Here is a 27,143-nt window from a genome sequence, read left to right on the forward strand (position 1 = left end):
GGTTGAAGACCACTGCGGGTGGGGGAGTTCACTCGAGTATAAGCCGAGGGGGGTGTTTTCAGCACGAAAAATCGTGCTGAAAAACTCGGCTTATACTCGAGTATATACGGTATATTGCCATCCTATTAGAAAAGCTGTTCTACCAATTCTGTCACATTTAAAGGGAACCTATCACTAAGTTTTACACTATATACTGTAATAAGTGGCAACACGTAAAAGAGGTAATATGTGTTTGCCATGCCTGAATGTCTGCTGGCATGTCTGAAAATGGGGATAACAACTTTTATAAATGTCACATGCAGTATGTAAATGAGTCTTAAGTAGTCACCAGGCATGCTCAAGTAGTCACAAAGCATGCAGCTTGCTGAAGCAGTCACGGCACCCTGGGATTACTTCAGTGATTACAGCCCGAGGAGCCATGACTACTTCAGCAGCCACATGCCTAACTATTTAAGCCTCATTTACATACCGCGTGTGACATTTATAAAAGTTGTTTTCTCCACATTTATAGATGTGGCAGCAGACATCCAGGCATTGTAGGACACTTGATATTAACCTCTATTATGTGTCGCCACTCGTTATATAGGGTTAAACTTTGTAACAGGTTCCCTTTAACAGTAAAATGGGGTCTGTCAGATGTTGTGTGATGCAGTAAACGATACAGGGAGATGTCTCAGCTTATAATAGTCTCTTACCAATCATACTGTCGAGTGAGAGATCTGGACGTTTCTTCAGCAGAAGCTCCACTGGTTTCCCACAGAATGACAGTGGAGCATATAATGTGCATGCATTTGAGCCACTGTAGAGATAAAACAAGTATTATAGCAGCGTATGCTTATACATTCACAACAATATAGAGGAATATCACTTAAGATTTGATTAGCAGCAGCGCTACTGAGGACTTAATGAATCTGCTCGGTAGTAATCCACATGCATAAGTACATAACTGATAGTACGTCACTACAGATAGTTGGTTGGGCCAAAATGTTACTACAACGGCGTTTCGGAAAAAGTGTTTTCCTTCCTCAGGGATACCCTGGCCTCCTGAGACTTAGCTATATATAACCTTCACTTTAGTTTGCAGACTTGTACTTATATTGGGCAATACGGTCATATATGTATTTATATCATAATAGATCATGCATGTTGAATGAAATCCAAAAAGCTTGAATGTCTTGATATAAAAAAAAATGCATATAAAAAAAGATGCACCATGTGAACATGGTTATAGGGATCATGACGATGATTTACCTTTTATGCTAAAACGGCAAACATTTCTAAATCAACATTAAGGCCAAACGGGACCAATGTGTTAAGGTTGAATATCCACCTGCCTTCAGCTTTAGATAATTGATTTTATATATATATATATATATATATATATATATATATATATTATCCATGCAGTGCTTGGACAAGGGGTGTCCCTGATATTTTCTCTCTATATTATACAGGTGTCCCCAATACGTTTGGATAACAATCTTTTAGTACATCCTATATATGTTTTACCACATGGGCAATTAATACCATATATAACACCCCTTGATTTTCAGTTGATATGGGTGTTTATTTTCATCTCAAAAGTCCCATCTCTATTTTTTACTGTCAGTTTTGGTGTAGGTATTCCTGTAAGTGTGCACACTTTACACATACGGCAGGGGAAGAAACCTGTTTTTTGAAGGGAATTTTTTTTTTTCTATTTAGGATTTTTTTTTTACTGTGAGCGCCACCAAGTTCCCTATATTTTGTGTTTTTCTGAACACAAAAGATGGATTTTTTGGCAGCAGTTCTCCAATTGTTCTACCACCCTGTAAAATACATTCGGTACAAATATATATATATTTTTAATGATCTTTTAAAGAAGGACACTAAGAATTATAGGTGGTGATTATTGGTATTTTGACTGTTGTTTCCCCTATACTTTCACTGGCATCTGGCTTACTCATATTCTTATCATTTATGGTCTGAGTGAGGGTATCAATATCATTATTTTTTTTTCTGTAACTCCTTGGCTTCTTTTTTTTAAATTTTTTTATTCATAGTCCTGTGTGCAATTCCTACGGAGTCTCACAAATTGGCTTCTGGTGATGTTTTCAAGCCATATGGGGAGGTGACAACTTGTGGCATAGATAAAGCTGTTACTATTGGTAATTTTTTTGGTAAGTTTTAGTACGCAAACACCCATTTTCCACATAAAGAGTCAGGTTTAAAAAATTAATCTCTGTCCAACTTATTACTGGAGTAAAATTAAGATAAAATTCATTTTTATTAAAATTAGTTAAAAACCTCGGTCAGACTGAGTTCATCCCCTTTCCATATAAAAATGATGTCAATTATGAAGCGTCGCCATAGGACCAGATTTGTCACCAAGTGGGCACCAGGATGTATAAAGAGTTGTTCCCATTACCCCATATATAAATTAGAATAACTTGGCGCAAATCTGGTCCCTATGGTGGTGCCCAATTGCTGTAAGTAAAAATGTGCATCATAAATAAAATAGTTATGATGGGGAATAAAATCAATACATTGACCAATAAAATCCACCTGAGGGGTTAAAAATTCGGGTTCTTGATTTAAAAAGAATTCTGAAGCAGCTCGGCCCTTTTGATGTTTAATTGCCGTATATTGGGACGTGACATCCAAAATCCCTAAAATAAAATCAGACTCCCATTTAATACCTTGTAAAATTTGTAAACTATGCTTTGAACCTTTTAGATAGGCAGGTAATTTTGATACACATTTTTGTAAGTGCGTGTCTACGTATCTGGAGAGGTTAGAAGTTAGATATTACACTCCAGATATAATTGGCCTGTCTGGAGGATTCTCTGTTGACTTATTAATCTTGGGTATATGGTAGAAGGCGGAAATTTGGGGATTTTTTATATAAATAAAATCCATCTCTGTTTTTTTTTTTTTAAACCCTCCATAGTTAAATTGAATAGCTCTTTTTTAATTTTTTGGTAGGGTTGGGACGAAGTTGTTTACATGTTTGCCAATCATTTAGCAAACGTATTTTCCTGATCCCCATATTGACTTCCCTTGTCCACATTCGTTGTTAGTTTTTTTTTTGGGGTGAATTTCCCACCCCTTGTGCCTCTTTTCTTGTTTTTTGTTCTCTTTTTCCAAAAAAAAATTATAATCATACTGTGAGCCTCTTTTGGTATCCCCTTTTGATTCATCCACAGTATACAGTTTCCCATTTGACTGAGCATTTTCCACAAATAGGTGTGAGTCATTGGGTACTGCATCCCTCACAAATTTCTTCAGTTTTTTCTTTAAGATTTCATCTTCTTTTAGTTTAATACAATGTTTGATACTACCGGATAGATGGATTATTTCTTGGTAATCCTTAAACGGCTGTAGGTTTCAAAAAATGTGTGCTATTTCTGTTTTTGCATTCAAAAGGTTGTTTTTCCTTTGTTGTATAATAAACAATACAGCCTGTTTTGAGAAATTATGAGACATACCGTTGCATTCCTCCAAAGTGTCTGGATCCCCCAAGTCTCCTGATAGGGCTTTATGTACTTGTAATCCTTTTGGTACTAAATCCCACTCTAAGTCTTTTTCTAATGTAGCTATTTCCCATAAATCCCTCATTTCACAGATTAAAAGTCCTTCCAGTTTTTTTTTTTAATCATTTATGGCTTTATTTAGATCCTCATCTATTGCTCCTTGATGTATCTCTTGCTTTTCTCTAGTCATCTGAAAGAAGTTTTGAATATGGGAGACGTGGTCTCTGCGATCTGCCCATTTTGCTGCCATGTGTGTGACAAGCAGATTCATTAAGTCCTCAATAGCGCTGCCACTAATCAAATCTTATATGATTTTTCAGACAATTTTTTAATGGTCTAGCAGGGACCCATTAGATTAGCATTGTATAGCCGCTGTGGGGCAAAACATATCCATAGCACCAAAAGGTGTGATTATTATAATAGAGAGGAAAAAATGGTGGACAGCCACTGATCCTTCTACTCACATATCAAGCTGGACAGATTATGTTTACAATTGCAAGCTATTTATTTTATTTTTCGAATACACATAAAATGAAGCAACTCTGCAAATAGTCTTCATTAAACATATCCTACTGTTTTGTGTCTACAGCTCCTATGCCTCTTCCCAACAGAAAACAAATAAACCTTGTGTAGTTCAATTTTTTTGTCATATTACCTTCCATCTGTTCCCTTCTTCTTCCTAACATACATTTGGTTAATTAGCAAATTTATTAGGAGATGGCAGGGAAGCAATATCAGACTACACACTTTGTAGTCTGTTACCATAGTGACACACAGGTCTACAGAGAAGCTGAAGATATGAAACAGTACTATAGTTAAAATAAAGTAAATCTACTGTATATGCACTAAACAATAGAAAATGCTTGCGAAGGTGGACTTTCCCTGTAACCCTTTCACTTCCGGGACAATTTGTACATGCCTAACATACACAAATAAACCGGAAATCATAAAAATAAAGTAAAAAAAAATTATAACATGATATCCCCATAACCATGTATTTTCTAAAATGCAAATACCGGCCCTTATTTATGGGCCTCCCATTCAAGACAGCACTATAAAGTCTCTTGCTGAGTTTTGTCACTTCAGTCATTTTGCAGGACATAGAGCCACCATTTACAGATTTTAAATTGGAATGTTCTGTAAAAAAAGAAACATTCTGACATTGGCAACCACCATCATTCCCTTTTGTATTTACACTAACTAGACCTACACACAAAATGACACCCGTGTCATTTTCTTGTTTGAACCTTCCTATTTTATTCCATCTCTCAAACAGACGGATTACAAATCTTTGTAACTAAGCCTCCTGCTGCCGACAGCAGCGATAAGCACAAGTCTACTTCGATGGAGACGTTGCATGACAGCTCTTACCCAGCAATTGCTAATCAGCAGAATAGCTGTCACACGAGCTTAAACACCCTATACACATGGCCTGCAGGGCATTCTGACAACAGTCTTCTTTGACAGCAATTCACCAATCATAAAGTGTTCACTTGACAGCAAAAATGAATAGATAAGTATGGGCACTTAAAGGAATTAGAAAATACTGTGGACCATTACATTTAACAGGTTTAAAAGATAGGTGTCCTTGTGGTACCAAAATTTTATTTTGGCAGATGCCCTTAGTTTTAGTTAGCATTAAAGGGGTATTCCAGGAATTTTTTTATTTGACTAAGCTACAGGGGCTATAAAGTTAGTGTACTTCATAATATAGTGTCTGTACCTGTGTGTGATGGTTTTCTCACAATTCTTCTGTGATTTTAATCCCAATATTTATTTTTAACAGCATAAAAAATGACTGTTGTCTCAGATTTTTTCCAGGTTGCAATTCAGCTGAGACCTGACTCGCTAGTCAGCTGATGACAGGGAGCCTGTCTGCTTCACTGGGTGGAGTGATCGCTTGGTGGGAGAGGGATCAATCTGCACCTAATGCAACAGCTGTAGGCACCCTGATTGAAAACCACAGGTATTTTGAATGGATGCAGCTCATTTATGTTTTAATGGGTAGGGTGGCTGATGTGTGGGGGTGAGGAAAATGGAATTATGGGATTTGTAGGCAAAAAAAGAAAAACTCAAACAGGAAATGCCAGTTCCCAAAAAGCTAGCCACAGTGTTATGGTAATCTCATGACATAGCCATTTAGCCCCAAGACAAGTGCAGATCCTTCCTGAGCCTTGTCCATTACTGTCTGGCAGGTACGTACTATAATCATCTTATGGTTGATAACCCCTTCAATATGGCATAGTTATTGCCATGGGCAAAAATGGCCAGAAAGCTTCTATAAGAGGTTCCTAGTGATGGTAGCCATTTTTCTCTCACTCTAGAAGCCAGAACATGTAAAACTGACCAAAAGGGATTATGTTTAGACCATGTTCACACTCAATTCTTTCAGACTTATGTTGCCAATGATAAGCAGAATAGCATTGTCTGCTGTGTTATACTGCCGTGTAAAGAAAACATGGAAATCTAATTTATTAAATGTCAAAGATTTGTTGAGTCCCTGGAGTATCACACTTGCCCCAAAATACCGTACTGTATTCTGTCAACTTTAGAGTTTTCAGAAGGTGATCATACTGCTACTACTTAAAGATAGAAGTGTGATCTCTGAACAATTATACAGTGCCAATGGCAATGTGTAAATGGCTTGAAACGAGAATTGAATTGCTTATATAGAGATTTGGAAAATTATGCCTAAACAACAATACAGATTAGAGCGGGGAGAAATTAAAACTTAACCTTTATTAGTCTAATAAGAATCAAACCAAAAAGATAAAAACACCCAATGTGAAGTGTTTAAAATATACCAGGAGATGCTTAATGCAAATTCTGGTATATGCCGGATTTCCAGTATCTAATCTTAGGATTGGACCAAATTGATAGTCCACCAGATCATATACAGATGCTCTATACTGAATACAAAATGTTGTATATTATTTTAATTGTATATCAACAACATACTTCATAAATAGAGTCGCCCATAACCAGAGGACCAAATGTCACCGCACTGATTTAACATTTAGTGCATACAGCTACATGTATCTAGTGTCGCACCAAGAATAATAAAGTTATCAAGCAATAAGAGGTACTCGCAATAATGCAGCGTCCTCAGGGGTTACCCATAAAAAGACTCTCAGCAATGTATGGCACCCTAATGTACAGGGTACTTATAGTATAGATGCTTAAATAGTACTTAATCACAATATTATATTCATTGCGCAACAATATTATAATACATCCTTAGGATTTCCTTATATAAAGATTTGGAAAGAATGTTTGGACATTCCTCTGAGCAATGCTGTGATGCCATGTTCTCTTTATTAATGCTTTAAGTCTTAAACACCATAAAGGATCATGCTTTAATCAGGAGATAGCATCATCCTGTACAGATGACAGAGGACCAGGGACAGGTGGGTACCAGCAGCACAGGAACAGTACAAAATAACAAAGTTTAATAGATTACAATAAAATGTATGTCTAAGTTTCAGAATTATTTCATGAGGAATGCAAGTATTTAAAGGGGTGATCCACCATAAGGTGATTTTAGTATGTACCTGGCAGACAGTAATGGACATGCTTAGGAAGGATCTGCGCATGTCTTGGGGCTAAATGGCTATGTTGTGAGATTACAAAAATACATTGGCTAGCTTTTTGTGAACTTGTATTTCCTGTTTGACTTTTCTTTTTTTGACTACAAATCCCACAATTCCATTTTCCTCCCTCCCACACATCAGCCACCCCACCCATTGAAACAAAAGACCTGTGGTTTTCAAGCAGGGTGCCTACAGCTGTTGCATTAGTTGCAGATTGATCTTTCTCCCACCAAGCGTTCGCTCCACCCATTGAAGCAGACAGGCTCCCTGTCATCAGCTGACTAGTGAGTCAGGTCTCGGCCACATTGCAAGCTGGGAAAAATCTGAGACAACAGTGTTAAAAATAAATATTGGGGTGAAAATCACAGAAGAATTGTGAGAAAACCATCACGCACAGGTACAGACACTATATTATGAACTACGCTAACTTTACAGCCCCTGTAGCATAGTCAAATTTAAAAAAATCCAGAAATACCCTTTTAACTTTTTAACGACGCAGGACGTATATTTATGTCCTGCACCGGCTCCCGCGATATGAAGCATCGCGTCGGTCCCGGCGCTCATCAACGGCCGGGACCCGTGGCTAATACCACACATCGCCGATCGCGGCGATGTGCGGTATTAACCCTTTAGAAGCGGCGGTCAAAGCTGACTGCCGCTTCTAAAGCGAAAGTATCCCGGCTAGTCAGTCGGGCTGTTCGGGACCGCCGCGGTGAAATCGCGGCGTCCCAAACAGCTTGCAGGACACTGGAAGGGCCCTTACCTGCCTCCTCGGTGTCCGATCGACGAATGACTGCTCCGTGCCTGAGATCCAGGCAGGAGTAGTCAAGCGCCGATAACGCTGATCACAGGCATGTTAACACACGCCATATAAAGGTCATTTAACCCCCTTCCCTAATAAAAGTTTGAATTACCCCCCTTTTCCCATAAAAAAAAATAAAACAGTGTAAATAAAAATAAACATATGTGGTATCGCCGCGTGCGTAAATGTCCGAACTATAAACATATATTGTTAATTAAACCACAAAGTCAATGGCGTACGCGCAAAAAAATTCCAAAGTCCAAAAAAAGCGTATTTTGGTCACTTTTTATACCATTAAAAAATGAATAAAAAGTGATCAAAAAGTCAGATCAAAACAAAAATCGTACCGATAAAAACTTCAGATCACGGCGCAAAAAATGAGCCCCCCTACAGCCCTGTTCGTGGAAAAATAAAAACGTTATAGGGGTCAGAAGAGGACATTTTTAAACGTATAAATTTTCCTGCATGTAGTTATGATTTTACGACAAAATCAAACCTATATAAAGTAGGGTATCATTTTAACCGTATGGACCTACAGAATAATGATAAGGTGTCATTTTTACCGAAATATGCACTGCGTAGAAACGGAAGCCCCCAAAAGTTACAAAATGGCGTTTTTTCTTCGATTTTGTCGCACAATGATTTTTTTTCCGTTTTGTCGTGAATTTTTGGGTAAAATGACCAATATCCCTGCAAAGTAGAATTGGTGACGCAAAAAATAAGCCATAATATGGATTTTTAGGTGGAAAATTGAAAGGGTTATGATTTAAGAGTCCTTAAGGGGTTAATAAAACCGAAAGAGATAACAGATGCTCTTTACACTAAACTAAACCCTGCCTACAGTCGGAGATGCCATGTACTGTCCATGGCTCCAGACCTATTTTGTGATTATTTGTAATGCACATGCACCGGTGCCATTAGGGGACATGTATTGTTAAACCTGCCATAACTATATGATTTACAAAGAAAGAGTCCAAAACCAAATTGCACTCACCATCCACTGGTTTATTCAACACGGTACAAGCATAGATATGCGGAAGCAGGGGTACACAGGGACAAGTTGGGAAGTTGTTTCGCGCTTCTTCAAGCTGGCTTCTTCTCCGGCTAGAAGAAGCGCAAACCAGCGCGAAACAACTTGCCAACTTGTCCCGGTGTACCCCTGCCTCAGCTTATCTATGCCTGTACAGTACTGAATAAACCAGTGGATGATGAGTGCAATTTCGTTTTGGACTCAATATCACGTTTACTACTACTGAAGCTGCGCCGCCTAGATCCACTTCCTACCTTACCGGCATTCACACCTGTCCTTGCTTGTGCATGCTGCCTTAGACCTGCAAGTGCCGGAATACCACCACTCCTCGTGGGGGGGGGGGGGCCCAGCGGCAGGACTCCCGCGATCAGACATCTTATTTCCTAAGATGTCTAGAGGCGGAGTACCCCTTTAAGATCATAGTGGCAGCTGATGTCAGAATCTGTGTGTGTAGGGTCCTGAAAACAAGAAAAGTCAGGCACAAGGGAGATAAAAAATAAATAAATTGGTGTTTTCTTTTTTGTCTCCTCTGAACTGGGGTCTGAATTAGGCTGATTTCTGGTTTCTGAATAAATTGTGGAGTCTGATGCCGGGGGTCTAAAACTGTAGGCTCTAATGTCTGAGATTTAAATTAATTGAGGACAAAATGGGGTATGAATAAATTGTGGGGTCCAAACAAATTGTAGGGCCTGACGCATGGGGTCTGAATAAATTGTGAGACACAATGTCTGGAGTCCAAATATATTGTGGCACTCTATGTCTGGGGTCAATAAATAGTGGGGTCTGAAATCTGAATTATTTTTACTTTGACTTGAATATTATGTTTTTAGCCTTAAAGGGGTACTCCAGTGAAAAAAACTTTATTTTTTTTTTTAAATCAACTGGTGCCAGAAAGTTAAACAGATTTGTAAATTACTTCTATTAAAAAATCGTAATCCTTCCTGTACTTATTAGCTGCTGAGTACTACAGTGGAAATTCTTTTCCGTTTGAAACACAGAGCTGTCTGCTGATATCATGAGCACAGTGCTCTCTGCTGACATCTCTGTCCATTTTAGGAACTGTCCAGAGTAAAAGGAAATCCCCATAGCAAACATATGCTGTTCTGGACAGTTCCTAAAATGGACAGAGGTGTCAGCAGAGAGCACTGTGGTCATGATGTCAGCAGACAGCTTTGTGTTTAAAAAAGAAAAGAATTTCCGCTGTAGTATTCCGGAGCTAATAAGTACAGGAAGGATTAAGATTTTGTAATAGAAGTAATTTACAAATCTGTTTAACTTTCTGGCACCAGTTGATAAAAAAAAAAAAAAAAAAACATTTTTTCACCGGAGTACCCCTTTAATCTGTTTTAAATAAAATTAAAGTCGGTTTAGTGTATCACCAACCTTTCCAATGTACTAAGAGATGAAATTGTTGAAGAGCTATAAAAACTAGGCAAAGCAGTGATTTCCAGTAGGGATCGACCGATTATCGGTATGGCCGATATTATCGTCCGATAATCACGATTTTGGGCATTATCGGTATCGGCAATTATCTTAACGATAAGCCGATAATGCCCCGCTCCCCGCACCGCCCCCACCGCACCGCGACCGCCACCCCCCCGACCCACCGCACCGCGTTGCACCCCCCATCGTGATGCTCGGCGGTATACAGTTATGGATTTTTGCCCCTCCCCCACCCTCCCCAGGTCAATAAAAAAATTTAACTCACTCGTAATGGGGGTGGTCCGGGCCATCCATCCATCGTTCCTGTAGTGTCCGGGGGCGTTCCGGGTGGAGGGTGAACCGGTCCGGGCTGTCCTCCGGCGGTCATCTTCTCCACTCCGGGCAGGCTCCGGCCTAGTACACTGCATAGACGCCGCTACGCCGTGACGTCAGGTGCGCCGCTGCGCACGGGCGTCACTGCGCAGCGGCGTCTATGCAGCGTACTAGGCCGGAGCCTGCCCGGAGTGGAGAAGATGACCGCCGGAGAAGAAGGACAGCCCGGAACGGTTCACCCTCCACCTGGAACGCCCCCGGACACTACAGGAACGATGGATGGAAGGCCCGGACCACCCTGACAGGTAGGGGAGAGAAGCGGGTGGCGGCGGCGGCCTATGGCCCCGCAAAAGCCACTGCAGATCATTGATTTAAAGCGCCCGCTTTAAATCAATGATCTGCAGCGGTGTCGCAGGGGGTTAAATAGCCGATAACTTATACCGGAATATCGGCCCTAACCTCCACCGATTATCGGTATCGGCCCTAAAAAAACGATATCAGTCGATCCCTAATTTCCAGATTATAAAACAGGATCAGGACTTAACATAATTGATTATTTTTCCCCCCCCCATTTAAAAATGTCAGACTTTCAATCACAAGAAGCAACCACAACGGATGTAACGGAGCATTGAGGATTAGGAAAGGCCACAATGCAAAGCGCATCACATTCTCCACAAAGTCAGGCACTTTTAGGCGCTCTATTACCAAAGATGATGCTGGCTTTATTTCCCCATCAGAACATACTCCAATGCAGAACATATGGTAATTGTAAGGGAGATACAGGAGGCTAATAACATGGACTGCTGCAGGGAATCCTTCTGCGTCTTATCAAATGGCAGCATTCCGTGAAATGACAGATAATTACTTGATTATGCCTACAAGCTGGAGTTTAATAATCCAGAATAAACACTGTGCGGATGAACTCAATAAATACACCAGCCGAGAATGTTAAATACTATGGGAGCGAGGGCAGGGTAAGAGATACATTTGCTTATATAGCAGCTAAGGTAGTAATAGTGACATTTTGTACAATCTTCACATTATAAAAGAGCTGGAGGAGATTCTGTGAAACATTTCTATAAGGTCGCCTTTCTTCGGAATGTAACCAGCGGCACTTTTTAAATGCGTAGCTTATCCTGCACACATCTTGGATACCACATAAAACAAATTATATGCTAATGAAACGCTCCATACAAGTTTAAGGCAGAGTTTAACAAGTCTTGTTGCCATGGGAATATGGGTACATTAGAATGGTATCAGACAAAAGATCCTTCAGAAAGGGATGCTAAACCCCTAAATGCCCACATCGGAACCATTATATTAAAATGCATTATTCATTGTAACCTAATACTGCACTGGGTCTTGTTAAAAAGTATCCTCCTTCGAAGGCTCTGAGTAGACTGCGCCTGAACCCTGCGTCTGGGGAATTTCTTGGAATTAGCTCCTAGGATATACATTAAATAGGCACTGTCATTTGGACAAACTTTGCACAGGTCAATTAACTGTACAAGCAAATTTAAGAAACCTTGTAATATATCTTATCAAACAAAAATGCTTATTTTTCCAGACTTCTTCTCTCCCTCTTGTGAGATTGTATTTCACTTTGAAAATCAGCTCAACTTTGTCTTGTGTCTGCAAGGCAAGCCAATACAAATCTATGGAGGGGGGGACTCCGGCCACCATCTCTGGTAGAACTATAAATTACAGATGAAGCCCGCAGAGCAGAAATCCGCTGAAAAATACTATATACAAGTAATATAATGGCCAAGGATAGTGCTGCTCCTTATGTACACAGACAGGGCTGCTTATCCTGAAAAGTCATTGTGGGAGATTTATCAAAACTTGTCCGGAGGAAAAGTTGCTGTGTTGCACATAGCAACCAATCAGATCTCTTCTTTCATTTTTCACAGGCCTTTTAAAAAAAAAAATGAAAGACGCAATCTGATTAAACATTTTTTGTTTACATTGAAAAGAGACTGGTCAAAAGTTTTGATTGATCGGAGGCTGGGTGCGGAGACCCCACTGATGGTTAGAATTAGTGGGGAGAAGCATTCAGCTTAGTGCCTTTCTCCCAGTCTCTCTACTTGCTGCAATAGATAAAATCTATACAAGTCTATGGAACCAGTCTGCTGCAGAGAAGAAAGACGCACTTAACTAGTGCGTTCTAGTGACCCAGACCGATCAAAGAAAAAAGATTGAGATGTCAAATGTTTTAAGTGACATTTGCACTATAAAACATATCCATAAGATTCTATTAACATAATGAAGGACAAAGTAATGCACTTTGGCAGTATACTTCAACTAATGTATGTAGGAAAGAGCAACAAATAGCTCTCTCCTAAACAGAAGCTGCAAAAAAATCGTATATGCTTTTTTCCCTGCAAGGGGCTATATGTATTCTTAAATTTTGACATCAACCATAGCCATTTGTTGCAGGTATGATGTTGGTGGTATACCACCAACAAAAGACCTATACATACTCTATAGAGAGCCTGAGTTCCATTACAGATAAATATAGATTTGTTATCTTATTCATTCTAATGGCATCTGATACAAGCCATAGAGCTGAGACTGCAATCTTTTGAGGTGCTATAAAAAGAGATTTGATGCAGAATCTTTAGATAAATCTACCAACCTTATAAGCATGCGGTATGTTTGACATTCTGTTAGCTACTCCATGAGAGCTGTGATAAAACTTACATTACTGTACATAATGATCAGCATATTAAAAAAGGTATTATCGCCTAACTCCATTGTGAATACAGCAAATATACCATTTCAGACCCTTAATCTTTCTCAAAGGAGACTAGAAAGGTGGAAGGTATTTCTGATGAGGACTGCCAGAAAGTGTACCAATTGTCAGATACTGTGATAATAAGGATCAGAGCTTCAGATATGTTTCCCTACAGCCACTGCCAACTATACTTGATTTGCACAACCTAAAGACCCAGAAGCGCCCACCGCCAATGGAGAGGCTTCTCCAGCTGTATTACAATAGTCCTATCTTAAAAGAAGTAGTCTTGTGCAGACTATTCCAACTCCGTTCTGCCCAGCCGGAAAAGAAAAAAAAATGAAAAACTTTCACTCACCTTCCTGCATTCCTCTGGAGCGCCGCTACAGCTGATCCGGTCCAGTCTTCTTCCTTCTTCCTGTGCACAGATCGTCACACTGTGTTCAGCCTATCACCGGCCGAGTCGGGATGTCGCTGCCACTGGTGATAGGCTGAGTGCTGTGTGACAGGCATTCCGATCCGTGCACAGAAAGAAGGCAGAAGATGGGACAGGAAGACCAAACAGCTGTAGTGGCGCTCTGGGGGAACGCAGGAAGGTGAGTGAAAGTTTATTTTCCTTTTTTTTCAGCCCGGGCACAACGGAGTTGAAAGAGTCTGCACTAGACTATTCCTTTAAGTATAAGTGACTATTGACAAGGTCCTGCAATACAGAGCGGACTGCTCTTTTAATTAGATTATTTTTGTCTTCATAGTGTACATTTTGTAGTGGTTTTTTTAATGCATGAAATCTTTTATGGTAACTTAGCAAATATACAGATGTCCATTTTTTTGATTAGGTAATGAATAATATATGCATTTGCCTTTAACACATTATTTTAAGAAAAAAAAATTATATAATATATATATTTTTTTTTACTAAATAGCCTAAAGGAGTCAGCTTTTCTATACTATAAACCCAGAGTATATATTAGGTAGTACACAGTACAAACACTTAGATTTTTGGGGGTGGTCAGTCACCTTACTCTGTTTTTAATGTCAACTTTTTCTCATAAGTATATTTACATTTTTGAACTTTTTTCTTTTTTTGGGGGGGGGGGGGGGGGGGGGGGGGAGTTAATTTTTTTTTTTTTTTGTCATCACAATTGTATATGTCCACTGTACAACAACATCAACTGCATCTTAACTGGTATACCACTGGTTTAAAGTATTCCCAAACTTTAAGGGGTTACCCACCTTTCAAAACCTATGACCTATTCACAGGATAGGGGACAAATGTCTGATCTGGAGGGGGGGAGGAGGGCAGTCCGTCCATCCTATGGGACCCCTGCAATTTTAAGAATGGGGCCCAACTCTTCATGTTGAGCGCAATGGTCCACATCTTCCAAGATTGATTCATCTCGGCAAAAACAGGATGCAAAAATCTCAGGCACTGATGTCCTGTCTCAAATAATGATTGGCTGAGTGGGCCTTTTCCCCTATTCTGTGAACAGAGCATATGTTTTTGAACTCTAGATAACTCTTGGATCCAACTGCCATTGACAGTCCAATAAAATAAAGTTTTTTTTCTCCAATAAAAATCCAATAAAATAAATGTTTATAATGTACCCTGGTGGAAATGTCAAACAGAGACCCTAGAAGCATATTTCTGAACAGAAGCCTATAGGTACATTACAGTACATGACTTAGGCTAAAAACAAAACAGTATAAGTCTTAATCTTGCTTGCAGCAGTAAATCACAGTTCTCTCTCAAAAGGGTTGTCCAGTGGGATTTTTATTTTAATAGAATGAAGAAAAAAAAAATAAATACTCACTTACCAAACCCTTGCGGCTGCAGCTCTAGGTTTTGCAGGTCCTTATTGATCTCCTTCCTAGCTTCTTAGTCTCTGTCTCTAAACAAGGAAACGCTTGTTCAGCCAATCACTGGCTGAGGTGGTTCACTACTGTGCCCAGTGATTGGCTGCATGGACATGTTCAAGAGGAACAGGAAAAATTCATCAGCAGGATCTGGTAAGCTTCAAAACTGCAGTGGCAGGGAAGTCGAAAAGGAGGATTTTTTTCCTTTTTTTTAAACCCAGCCTAACCAGTGAATATTGCTGCTATCAGACATAGTCCATAGAGGGACAAGAGTTATATTGCTTCTAAAATAAATCAGCCATGTTTTAAAATTCATACAAGCCCTAAACCATTGCAAACAATCTTCTGTCAAAGTGCATAAGCTAAACATCAAAATAGTTCAATGTATATTAGAATGTATTTAATCCAACCTGGTATTGCGCATCTTTCTCCCAGGAACACTAGATTTCAGCTCCCAAATCATGACCCTTCCATCGCTGATAATAAGGGCGACAGCATTCTCATTAATAGGGTTGCAGGTTATGCTGTATGGGCGCACTGTCTTAGTAACCCGAATAGCATCACATTGACAGCGCAAATCATAAGTCATCTCCGGCACTGGATCAGACTCTGGCAAGAATAAAAAAATAAATAAAAAAGAAAAACACACACGATTAATTCAGTTAAAGTGACATGTCCCATTGGAGAGATGACATAATGTGGAGAAGTTGAGCTTGACTTCCATGTAAAAATGATGAATAAAGCTATTAAAAACAACCCCCCCGGGGACTCATTTAGGGAGCTCACAATCACAGCAGTTTGCATAGTTTATTAAGTTTGCCTCTATAGCCAAAATACAATGATTTTCCATGATGTAATGGCAAGCCTAAAGCTGTGCTTTACACCATTTAATCTATGAAGGAAAAACAAACTTATTTTTCAGACCTCAATCCCTATTGCGTTTTAGTTTTTTTTGTTCCCGGAAGCAAAAATTAATACAATTCATAAAGCTGTACGAACAGGAATTAGGGAATACAAATACCGCTCAGGAGAGAAGGCGGCTAATTCACACTTTGGGTTTCTGGCTCTGCAAGCGAGACTCATCTGCAGGTGTCCCCGAATCTTCATTAATTCTTCATAGAATGGCTTGCACTCATTTCATCCCATGCTGATGCCTGACACCCGGCAGCTGTTACACAGTACAAAATTGATGCTGCTGCCCTTTATTTTCCTTTGGTTTCTCAGTTTTTGTTCAGTTGCCTCTTTTTGTTGCCATAGTGATAAAAGACCGCAAACACTGGTATTAAGGTAGGAGATTAATCTTTGTGTCAACCAAAAGATGTGTACGAATACAATAATACTTGGGACCAAGGAATTGTACATAAAACTTTTATTCTTGAATCTCCAAACGCTTTCCGATATGACCTTTTACCATCTGGTTTGTTGCCTTATCTTACTGCCCAAGATGATTATGTAGAAGAACTTAGTTTATATTGGCAGCAGATGATCTGTTATGTTTAATCTTTACCAGATTTGCAATGTATGATGTGTATAAATCTGCTACTGAATCAAACCAGTCAATGAGGAAGAGAAAGTTTTGCACATTTGAACATGAAAACTCAATACCACAAGCCAGTTTACCTGAGCTCATTCTCCTACGCATATTCTATCTCTGACAAGATAAGCTGTGATGGGATACTGACAAATATGACACAGACAGACTTCAATGGTCCAAACCTAGTTAGCTAGTAACCACTTTTGAGTACAACACATAACAACACATAACACAGTACAAAACATATATGTTCAGGAAAATACCCAAATGTAGTCACTATTTGTTACCTTTGGACCACTGAAGTCGAAGAGGCATATGCCTGTACACGTGTTACTTTGTGTTATCACTTGTACAGTTTACTGTGAAATTATTGATGGCCTTCAATTACATTCTGCAATGGGCCAGTGTGTAATAGAAGAAGAACCCTGACAGCCATAGAGGAATACATAAAGGCCCTAGCTGCCATGACAACAAACTGGCTAAAGGGAAGAGAGTCATCACACACCAGCACATGGCTTCTGATCACTTAGATAGTATGGCTGTCATTGACCTCGCGATCTAGGTGGTTCAATATAATTGGGATCGGAGTTCGTACTGATGAAGGTCAGTGACTGTTCTCTGCTGCTAACAGCAGCCAACGGTTGCGAGGAACAAGACAGGCTGAGCAGCTCCTCAGCCCACTCCGCAAGACCCCATGATGTGCATGTACTTCATTGGTAATTACTGGTTAAAACAATTAACTTTCACATGTTTGAGGAATATCTGAGGAAGAATGTAACAAAAAAATATACATTTCCTGACTAAGAGTGGAGATAACATTATTATAATATAAATCTTAAACTAACATGCAGTGTAAAGAGTAATCAGAAATACCACTCACTCGAACTCTCTGCAGTAGAAGTCACCATTAATCCCTAATAATGTAATCTAAACTGTATGTTTACACAGTATAAGACAGAAGAAAAATGCACGTGTGTGCATAAGGTAGAAACACTCCTAATATGTGTTTTACACATGTAATTAAGAGATTGTTTTGGTTTTTAAGCTTTTAAGGAACTTCTTTGAAGCAATATGCACAAGCTACACATTAATAGAAGCAACAAGTCCCTTTAAAAAAATAAAAAAAAAACACACACACACACGAAACATGGACAAAAACAGGTCTTCTGAAGTATAATACAAGTGTTTTACACTCCAAAATACATCTACAAATGCACTGTGCTAACAGAGACTTTAGTCTAGTAAAAACAATGACTACACACACATCACGGCTCTTACCTCCCTCTTCATTTGGGGCTCCCAAATTTCCACAGCCTTGCCTGCCCACACGTAATGTGATACACCCATTTTCATGCAGACAGAATAGTAAATCTCTCTGAAAGCAAGGGGTCACCTGGATATGGTAGAAACATGTAGAGAAAGGAAGAAAAAAAATAAAAATAAAAAAAATCACCCAGTAGATAACATTACAGAAAAAAGAAAATACAACACACACACACATATATATCTATATATACACACACATACAGTCATGGCCATAACTGGTGGCAACATGACATTTTTCTATAAAATTTAGAAAATTAAGTATTTCTCACAGAAAAGGATTGCAGTAACACATGTTTTGCTATATACATGTTTATTCCCTTTGTGTGTATTGGAATTAAACCTAAAAATTTAGGGGAAAAAAGCAAATTGGACATAATGTCACACCAAATTCCAAAAATGGGCTGGAAAAAATTATTGCCACCCTTAACTTAACCCCTTAAGGACCGGGGGTTTTTCCGTTTTTGCATTTTCGTTTTTTGCTCCTTGCCTTTAAAAAAATCATAACTCTTTCAATTTTGCACCTAAAAATCCATATGATTGCTTATTTTTTGCGCCACAGATTCTACTTTGTAATGACGTCAGTCATTTTGCCCAAAAATCTACGGTGAAACGGAAAAAAAAAATCATTGTGCAACAAAATAGAAAAAAACCCGCTGTTTTGTAATTTTTGGGGGCTTCCGTTTCTATGTAGTACATTTTTCGGTAAAAATGACACCTTATCTTTATTCTGTAGGTCCATACGATTAAAATGATACCCTACTTATATAGGTTTGATTTTGTCGGACTTCTGTAAAAAATCATAACTACATGCAGGAAAATTAATACGTTTAAAATTGTCATCTTCTGACCCCTATAACTTTTTTATTTTTCCGTGTATGGAGCGGTATGAGGGCTCATTTTTTGCGCCGTGATCTGAAGTTTTTAACGGTACCATTTTTGCATTGATAGGACTTATTGATATAAAAAGTGACCAAAAATGCACTATTTTGGACTTTGGAATTTTTTTTGCGCGTACGCCATTGACCGAGCGGTTTAATTAATGATATATTTTTTATAATTTGGACATTTCCGCACGCGGTGATACCATATATGTTTATTTTTATTTACACTGTTTTTTTTTTTTTTTTTATGGGAAAAGGGGGGTGATTCAAACTTTTAATAGGGGAGGGGTTAAATGATATTCATTCACTTTTTTTTTGCAGTGTTATAGCTCCCATAGGGACCTATAACACTGCACACACTGATCTTTATCATTAATCACTGGTTTCTCATAGGAAACCAGTGATCGATGATTCTGCCGCATGACTGCTCATGCCTGGATCTCAGGCACTGAGCAGTCATTCGGCGATCGGACAGGGAGGAGGCAGGTAGGGGCCCTCCCGCTGTCCTGTAAGCTGTTCGGGATGCCGCGATTTCACCTTTTACTTTCGCTTTTAGCCGCGCGGCTCAGCTCTGAGCGCCCGGCTAAAGGGTTAATAGCGCGCGGCGCCGCGATTGGCGCTGCGCGCTATTAGCGGCTGGTCCTGGCTTCACTATGACGCCGGGCCCGCCGTGATATGATGAGGGGTTACCATGTAACCCCGCGTTATATCACGGGAGCAGGACCAAGGACGTACCGGTACGTCCTTGGTCCTTAAGGGGTTAATATTTGGTTGGACACCATTTGGAAAAGATAACTGAAATCAGTCGCTTCCTATAACCATCAATAAGCTTCTTACACCTCTCAGCCGGAATGTTGGACCACTCTTCCTTTGCAAACTGCTCCAGGTCTCTCTTATTGGAAGGGCGCCTTTTCCTAACAGCAATCTCTCCACAGGTGTTCAATGGGATTTAGATCTGGACTCATTGCTGGCCACTTCAGAACTCTCCAGCGCTTTGTTGCCATCAATTTCTGGGTGCTTTTTGACATATGTTTGGGGTCATTGTCAAGATCTCGGACGCAAACCCAGCATTCTGACACTGGGCTGTACAGTGAGACCCAAAATCCGTTGGTAATCCTCAGATTTCATGATGCCTTGCACACATTCAAGGCACCCAGTACCAGAGGCAACAAAACAACCCCAAAACATTATTGAACCACAACCATATTTCACTGTAGATACTGTGTTCTTTTCTTTGTAGGCCTCATTGCATTTTCAGTAAACAGTAGAATGATGTGCTTTACCAAAAAGCTCTATCTTGGTCTCATCTGTCCACAAGACGTCTTCCCAGAAGGATTTTGGCTTATTCAAGTTAATTTTGGCAAAATGTAGTCTTGCTTTTTTATGTCTCATGTGACAGCAGCGGGGTCCTGCTGGGTCTCCTGCCATAGCGCTTCATTTCATTTAACTGTCGTCACATAGTTTGTACTGACACGGATTCTTTCTGAGCCTGCAAGTCAGCTTGAATATCTTTGGAACTTGTTTGGGGCTGCTTATCCACCATTCGGACTATCCTGCGTTGACACCTTTCATCAATTTTTCTCTTCCGTCCATGCCAAGGGAGATTAGCTACAGTACCATGGGTTGCAAACTTCTTGATAATGTTGCGCACTGTGGACAAAGGCAAATCTAGATCTCTGGAGATGGACTTTTTTTCCACAATTTTGATTCTCAAGTCCTCACAGTTCTCTTCTCTTTCTGCTGTCCATGCTTAGTGTGGCACACACAGACACACAATGCAAAGACTAAGTGAACTTCTCTCCTTTTCATCTGCTTTCAGGTGTGATTTTTATATTGCCCACACCTGTTACTTGCCCCAGGTGAGTTTAAAGGAGCATCACATGCTTGAAACAATCTTATTTTTTCAAAATTTTGAAAAGGGTACCAATAATTTTGTTCAGACCATTTTTGGAGTTTGGTGTGACATTATGTCCAATTAGCTTTTTTTTCCCTACTTTTTTGGTTTAGTTCCAATACACACAAAGGGAATAAACATGTGTATAGCAAAACATGTGTTACTGCAATCCTTTTCTGTGAGAAATATATATACACACACACACACCTATCTATCTATTACACACACACCTGCAAGAACGGCACTCCTGTCCTCTCAATCGCTACAACTCCCACAGTCTGGTTGACCTCCAGGTCCAGGATGAGGATTTCCCTGGGATAGAGCAATAGCATGTGGTTGCGTTTCGAAGGCATGTAAGATAACTGCAAACACTCGTTCAGGGTTACAGCCTCAGCACTGGAAGCAGAGAGAGAAAACGGTCACGATACACAGTGATGCCTTAAACACAAGAGGATAATCAGGCCACAGGTGACTTAATTTGCAGATTTTATTTTAAGCTGACCTGTGATGCCAATTTATCTCAAATACTGAACAACATGAACTGTGTCTTCTACTGGAGTGTGACAGACGTCACTGGTAAAGTTCCAACCAATTACATTTTTAGCAGCTGCATTAAGATATCCACAATCCACTCAGATACTAAGGCTCAGTTCACAAAGGCTTTACGTAAATTTGAACTTATTTGGGGACCTTGGATTGATACTCCGGGTCTGCTATCTATATATCTATGGAGGACCCCAATGGAGGTGTTGTTAGGGGGAACGGGATAGTCTACCTGCTAATGTGTCTTGCTGTCTTGTCTGTCATCTCTGTCTTGTGTCTCGTGGTCCTGTGTTTGTTCAAAATGTTTTTCTATTTGGAAGCTACATGATTCTGTGTGTGCTTTGTTTCTACCAAAGCCTTACCTGAGTTTCCCCTGAACTTTTTATGTTTTTGCTCACTTGTCCATGCCGTGGATTCTCTAGGGCGGTGACCCTCCTTTCTCTATTTTAGAGGTCTATTTGACTCCGTTTTTATGCTATATTTGTATTATGTCTATGCAACCTATCCATGCCGTGGATTCTCTAGGGCGGTGACCCTCCTTTCTCTATTTTAGAGGTCTATTTGACTCCGTTTTTATGCTATATTTGTATTATGTCTATGCAACCTACGGACAGATATCGCACTATTGTTCTATTTTGTAGTTTTAATCCGATTCCTATATGGGGAAAAGGCGCAGGACTTGGAGGTGGGGGTTCAAGGTTTTGTATGTTTGTTTGTATAATGCAAAATGTTCAATAAAAAATTCTGATTTAAAAAAAAAAAAAAAAGTCTCAGTTCACACATGTAAAAGTCTCACACATGTAAAAGTCTCAGTTCACTTTGTAGCTGAGGTAAATTACCACAGCATGTAGGATCTAAAAGCAGGAGGAGGAGTAACTCATGAGTAGAGAAAAGGGAGATTTTTTACACTTACCGTAAAATCTTTTTCTCAGAAGCTCCATTGGGGGACACAGGAACCGTGGGTATATCTTGCTGCCACTAGGCATACAAAAAAAGAAGTCGGCCCCTCCCAGCAGGGTATACCCCACCTCCTGTCTTTCAGACACTCAGTTTATAAGTCCCAAAGCAATAGGAGAAACTGAAAAATACAGAGTCCAGAGGGCGCCCTGTCAAAAACAACGAAACAACCAATTTACAGGCGACCGCCTCTCAGAACACAACTAACAACACAGGGTGGAAGCTGTGTCCCCCAATGGAGCTTCTGAAAAAAAGATTTTACGGTAAGTGTAAAAAATATCCTTTTCTCATTCAGCTCCATTGGGGGACACAGGAACCGTGGGACATACCAAAGCAGTCCCCGGGGGTGGGAAAACTATGTAACCCAGAATCAAGCAGACGGCCGAACCACCGCTGCCTGCAATACCTTACGCCTTAAAGAGGCGTCAGCGGATGCAGAAGTGTGGACTTGGTAAAACTTGGTGAATGTGTGCACCGAAGACCAAGTCGCCGCCTTACACACCTGTAGGGCCAAAGCCCTGCTAAAGACCGCCTAAGAGGCCCCCACAGAGCGAGTGGAGTGAGCCGTAACCCGAAAGGGAGGATCCTTCCCCTTGGAACGGTATGCTTCAGAAATGGCGGACCGGATCCATCTGTAGATGGTAGCCTTAGAAGCCGGCAGACCCTTGCGTCGGCCCTCCGGAAGGACAAACAGCGACTCCGACAGTCGTAAAGAAGAAGTGGCCTTGAGGTAGACTCGCACCACATCCAGATTGTGGAGAGAACGCTCCTTAGGATGAGACGGAGCAGGGCAGAAGGAAGGGAGAACGATATCCTCGTTCAGATGAAAAGACGAAACCACCTTCGGTTGAAAAGAAGGAACCGGACGAAGTACTGCCTTGTCCTGATGGAGAATCTTGAGCATAGTGCGAACGACCCTAGATGAAAAACCGCGAGCCTTCAATACCGCGGTTTCAACCGCCACGCCGTCAAACGCAGCGGCTGTGAATTGGGGTGGCAAAGAGGACCCTGAGACAGAAGATCGAGGCGATCTGGCAGTTGGAATGGAATGTCCGCCACAAGTCGAACCACGTCGGCGTACCAAGATCGGCGAGGCCAATCCGGAGCCACTAGGATGGCCGGTATGCTTTCCGCCTTGAGTTTCCTGAGCACTCGTGGAAGGAGGGGAATCGGCGGAAACAGGTACGGAAGAGTCAACCGAGACCAAGGAATGAAGAGGGCGTCCGCAGCCAGCGCCAGAGGATCTCTGGACTTTGCCATGAAGCTTGGAACCTGCCGGTTTAGGCGGGACGCGAAGAGGTCCACGTCCGGAATTCCCCAGCGACGGGAGATGGACTCAAACACCTCCAAGTGAAGGGACCACTCCCTGGGGTCGGGAGAGGAGCGACTCAAAGTCCGCCTCCCAATTTTCCACCCCCGGAATGTGAATTGCCGATATGGAGGGAACCATGTACTCCGCCCAGGTCAAGATCTTGGACACCTCGGTCATGGCGGTACTGCTGCGAGTGCCCCCTTGGCGGTTGAGATGCGCCACGGCCGTGGCGTTGTCCGACTAAATGCAAACTGGGCGACCCCGAAGAAGAGACTCCCAGTGTCGGAGACAAAAGTTATATATCTCCAGGACATTGATAGGAATCCTGGTTTCCCGAGGTGACCACCGGCCCTCGACCGTCCGGTCCAGGAGAACTCCCCCCCCCCCCCCCCCCAACTGATGAGGCTCACATCGTAAGAACCAGCCAGTTCAATGGGAGAAACAAGCGGCTGCTCTGAAGGAGGGGAGAGTGGAACCACCAAAGAAGAGACTGGCGAGCCGAGGTGGGCAGGCGGATCTGATGGTCCAAGGACAGATGGGATCTGTCCCACAGAGACAGAATAGCCCACTGAAGCGGACGGCAACGGAACTGTGCAAACGGTACCGCTGTGAGGGCCGCCACCATCCTGCCCAGTACTGCCATGCATGTCCGAATGGACACTGGATAAGGGCGTCTCAAGAGACGAACACCTGACAACAGGGCACTCCGTTTGTCCGGAGGGAGGAAGATTCGGGCGCTCTCGGTGTCGAACCGGAGGCCCAGGAAGACCAGAGATCGGGAGGGAGAATGGTTGGATTTCTCCTCGTTGATCAGCCATCCGAAGCTGGTTAGGGTCAGCAGAGTGATGTGGAGACTCTCCTCGTTCTGGATCCGTGACGGGGCCTTGATAAGCAAGTCGTCCAGGTAAGGAAGGACAGACACACCCCGGGACCTGAGAATGGCCATGACAGCCGCCAGGACCTTGGTAAAAACCCGGGGGGCTGTAGCCAGGCCGAAGGGCAGAGCCACAAATTGAAAGTGACCCTGCGTTGATGAGAAGGCAAAATCGGAATGTGAAGATACGCATCCCGAATGTCCACTGAAGACAGGAATTCGCCCTGATCCATGGATGCCACGATCGACCGCAGAGACTCCATACGGAAGTGGCGAAGGCGAAGATGCCGATTGAGAAGCTTTAGGTCCAAAATCGGATGGACTGAATCCTCCTTTTTGGGCACCACAAAGAGGTTTGAGTAGAAACCCCTGAAACGGTCTTGGGGCGGGACGGGCACGATAACACCCTGCTGCAGCAGAGTGTGGATGGCAGAATGAAAACCTTTTGCCAGAGTAGGTGAACGAGGAGGCCGGGATCGAAAAAAAACGATCCCGGGGAAAAGAAGCAAACTCGATTCGGTAACCGAAAGAGGTTGACCGAAAAGAGGTTGACTTACGAAAACCCCCACGAGCCGCAGTGTTGCGAGCCTTGTTCTGGAGAAGCAAAGAACTTTTACCTCCTGTAGCCTCAGAGATGATGTCATCTAGCCGCTTTCCAAAAAGGCGACCACCAGTAAAGGCCATAGCCGTCAGAGATTTCTTGGAAGCCGAATCGGCTTTCCAAGATTTGAGCCACATAGAACGCCGAATGGCGACCAGGTTGCCAGACGCGACAGCCGCACAGCGAGCAGACTCCAACGAAACCTGGCATAAATATTCGCCTGCGTCCGACACCTGACGGGCAATGTCAGCCAGATCATCCGGGGAGGCCCCGGACAACAGACCGTGACGAACCTGAGAAGCCCAGACCGCTAAGGCCTTCGCCACCCAAGTGGAAGAAAAAGCAGGGAGGATCCCACAGCTTCAAAAGCGTATTTGGCCAAATTTTCTACCCGCTTGTCCGCTGGATCCTTAAAGGAAGCGGCATCCGACAATGGTAGAATGGTAGATTTGGACAAATGGGAGACCGGAGGGTCCACCAACGGCGGAACAGTCCATTTAGATATAAGGTCCTGAGGGAATGGACACAGAGTCTTCAGTTTTTTAGAGCCTTGGAAGCGCTTCTCTGGAAGTTTCCAGGCTGTCTCCAGAAGCACATCAAACTCCTTATGAGACTGGAAGTACTTAGGAGAACGAGGAGTGCGGGCAAAGGAGACCTCAGGAGCAGGGTCCGAGGGTCCAGGGTCCTGTAGACGGAAAGTGTCCCTGACTGCAGACACTAGGCCATCCACCAAGTCAGACATGGAGGACAGTTCCTCAGAATCCGAATGAGGTTCTGCCAGTTCACCCGGGGACCGGGAACGGGTAGTGGAGGCTCCTGATCTGGGTGACCGGGATCTAGACTGGCGGTTCGGGGAACAGCCCCTAAGAGAGCGGTCGCATGACCGGGAACGCCGCCTAGTAGCGGGAGATCTGGAGCACGAGCGGCACCTATGATCAGGAGAGGAGTCAGGATACAAGACCCATGGGCGTCTGTGGGAGCGCCTGCGGTCCGAAGATGCTGAACTCGCTTCCCGAGAAGGACGCAGGGAAGACTGCTTTAAGGCCTTAGCCACATCCTTAGAAGCCTGCGTCAGGTCTGAAATAGTCTGGGAGAGGGAAGCCACCCAAACCGGTGTCGGTTCAGGAGCCACGGACCCCGAAGGAGCGTCTTGGGTGGGGGTAGTAGGGTGTGAGGAAGAGCAGGCAGAACAAGTAGGTACAGCCGAAGCCCCCGAAAATTTTACCCTACACACTGTGCAAGCATAGTAAGTGACCAAAGCAGGGGCCAACTGTCTGAGGGAAGGTTCTAAGCTGGGGGCAGACATTGCCAAGTACAGCCAATTAGTGACAGAAGAATTGGAATGAGCTCACCCAGGTTCCTGGACATCCCCACACCCACGGATATAGGACAGTCGGCTGGAATGGAGCCCACAGGAGCAGCGTGCAGCAGCGTGTGAAGGAGTGAGGTAGGCTCCGGTCACGTGACCCGAAGGAGAAGGAGGAGGAGGAGGAGCTACCATTCGCGCGCTTGCACGGGAGAGGCTGAGACAGCCTGCATCCTGATGAATCCTGAATCAGCCCTCCCTGTGCTGGTGCCAAGAGTTGGCGCTCAGAGAGCGCAAAGAAGGGGGCGGAGCTACACTCAGCTGAGACCAGGCCGAAGCCGCGGAGTAAAGTGTCGGCCTGGTAACCGGCCGAGACGGACGCGCAGAAGTCGGTAGCCGTCACCCTCTACTGGGACTGCTGCCTGGGCAGAGGATTGTCCGTGGCGCTGGAACCCAGCCGGGACCAGTGCATATGCTGACAAGCAGCGGCCTGGTCCCGGTCATCATGCGCCGGAGAAGCCCGCATTGGAGACCGCCCGCGGGGCAGAGCCGGAGTCGCGGGCTAAATTAGCGGCCCGGTCCCGGCCGCGCGCGCCGCCCTGACATGGCAGAACCGGCAGCTGCTGCCTCTGCAAGAGCGG

At 42.5% G+C, this 27,143-nt stretch overlaps 1 protein-coding gene across 3 annotated transcripts in view; it reads right to left on the reverse strand.

The window, feature by feature from the left end:
- The window catches only part of WDR11 (WD repeat domain 11), a 136,566-nt gene that overhangs the window by 89,289 nt on the left and 20,134 nt on the right, over positions 1 to 27,143 (reverse strand). For all 3 annotated transcript variants that reach the window (XM_056529748.1, XM_056529749.1, XM_056529750.1), the window contains exons 6-9: positions 21,140 to 21,305; positions 18,087 to 18,201; positions 15,685 to 15,883; positions 696 to 799 (exon numbers count right to left, since the gene is read on the reverse strand). In XM_056529748.1, coding sequence (XP_056385723.1) covers positions 696 to 799; positions 15,685 to 15,883; positions 18,087 to 18,201; positions 21,140 to 21,305 — 584 coding nt within the window. The remainder of the gene's footprint in view (positions 1 to 695; positions 800 to 15,684; positions 15,884 to 18,086; positions 18,202 to 21,139; positions 21,306 to 27,143) is intronic.

Source organism: Hyla sarda, chromosome 7 (genome assembly GCF_029499605.1).
Source record: "Hyla sarda isolate aHylSar1 chromosome 7, aHylSar1.hap1, whole genome shotgun sequence".
NCBI classification, from domain to species: Eukaryota; Metazoa; Chordata; class Amphibia; order Anura; family Hylidae; genus Hyla; species Hyla sarda.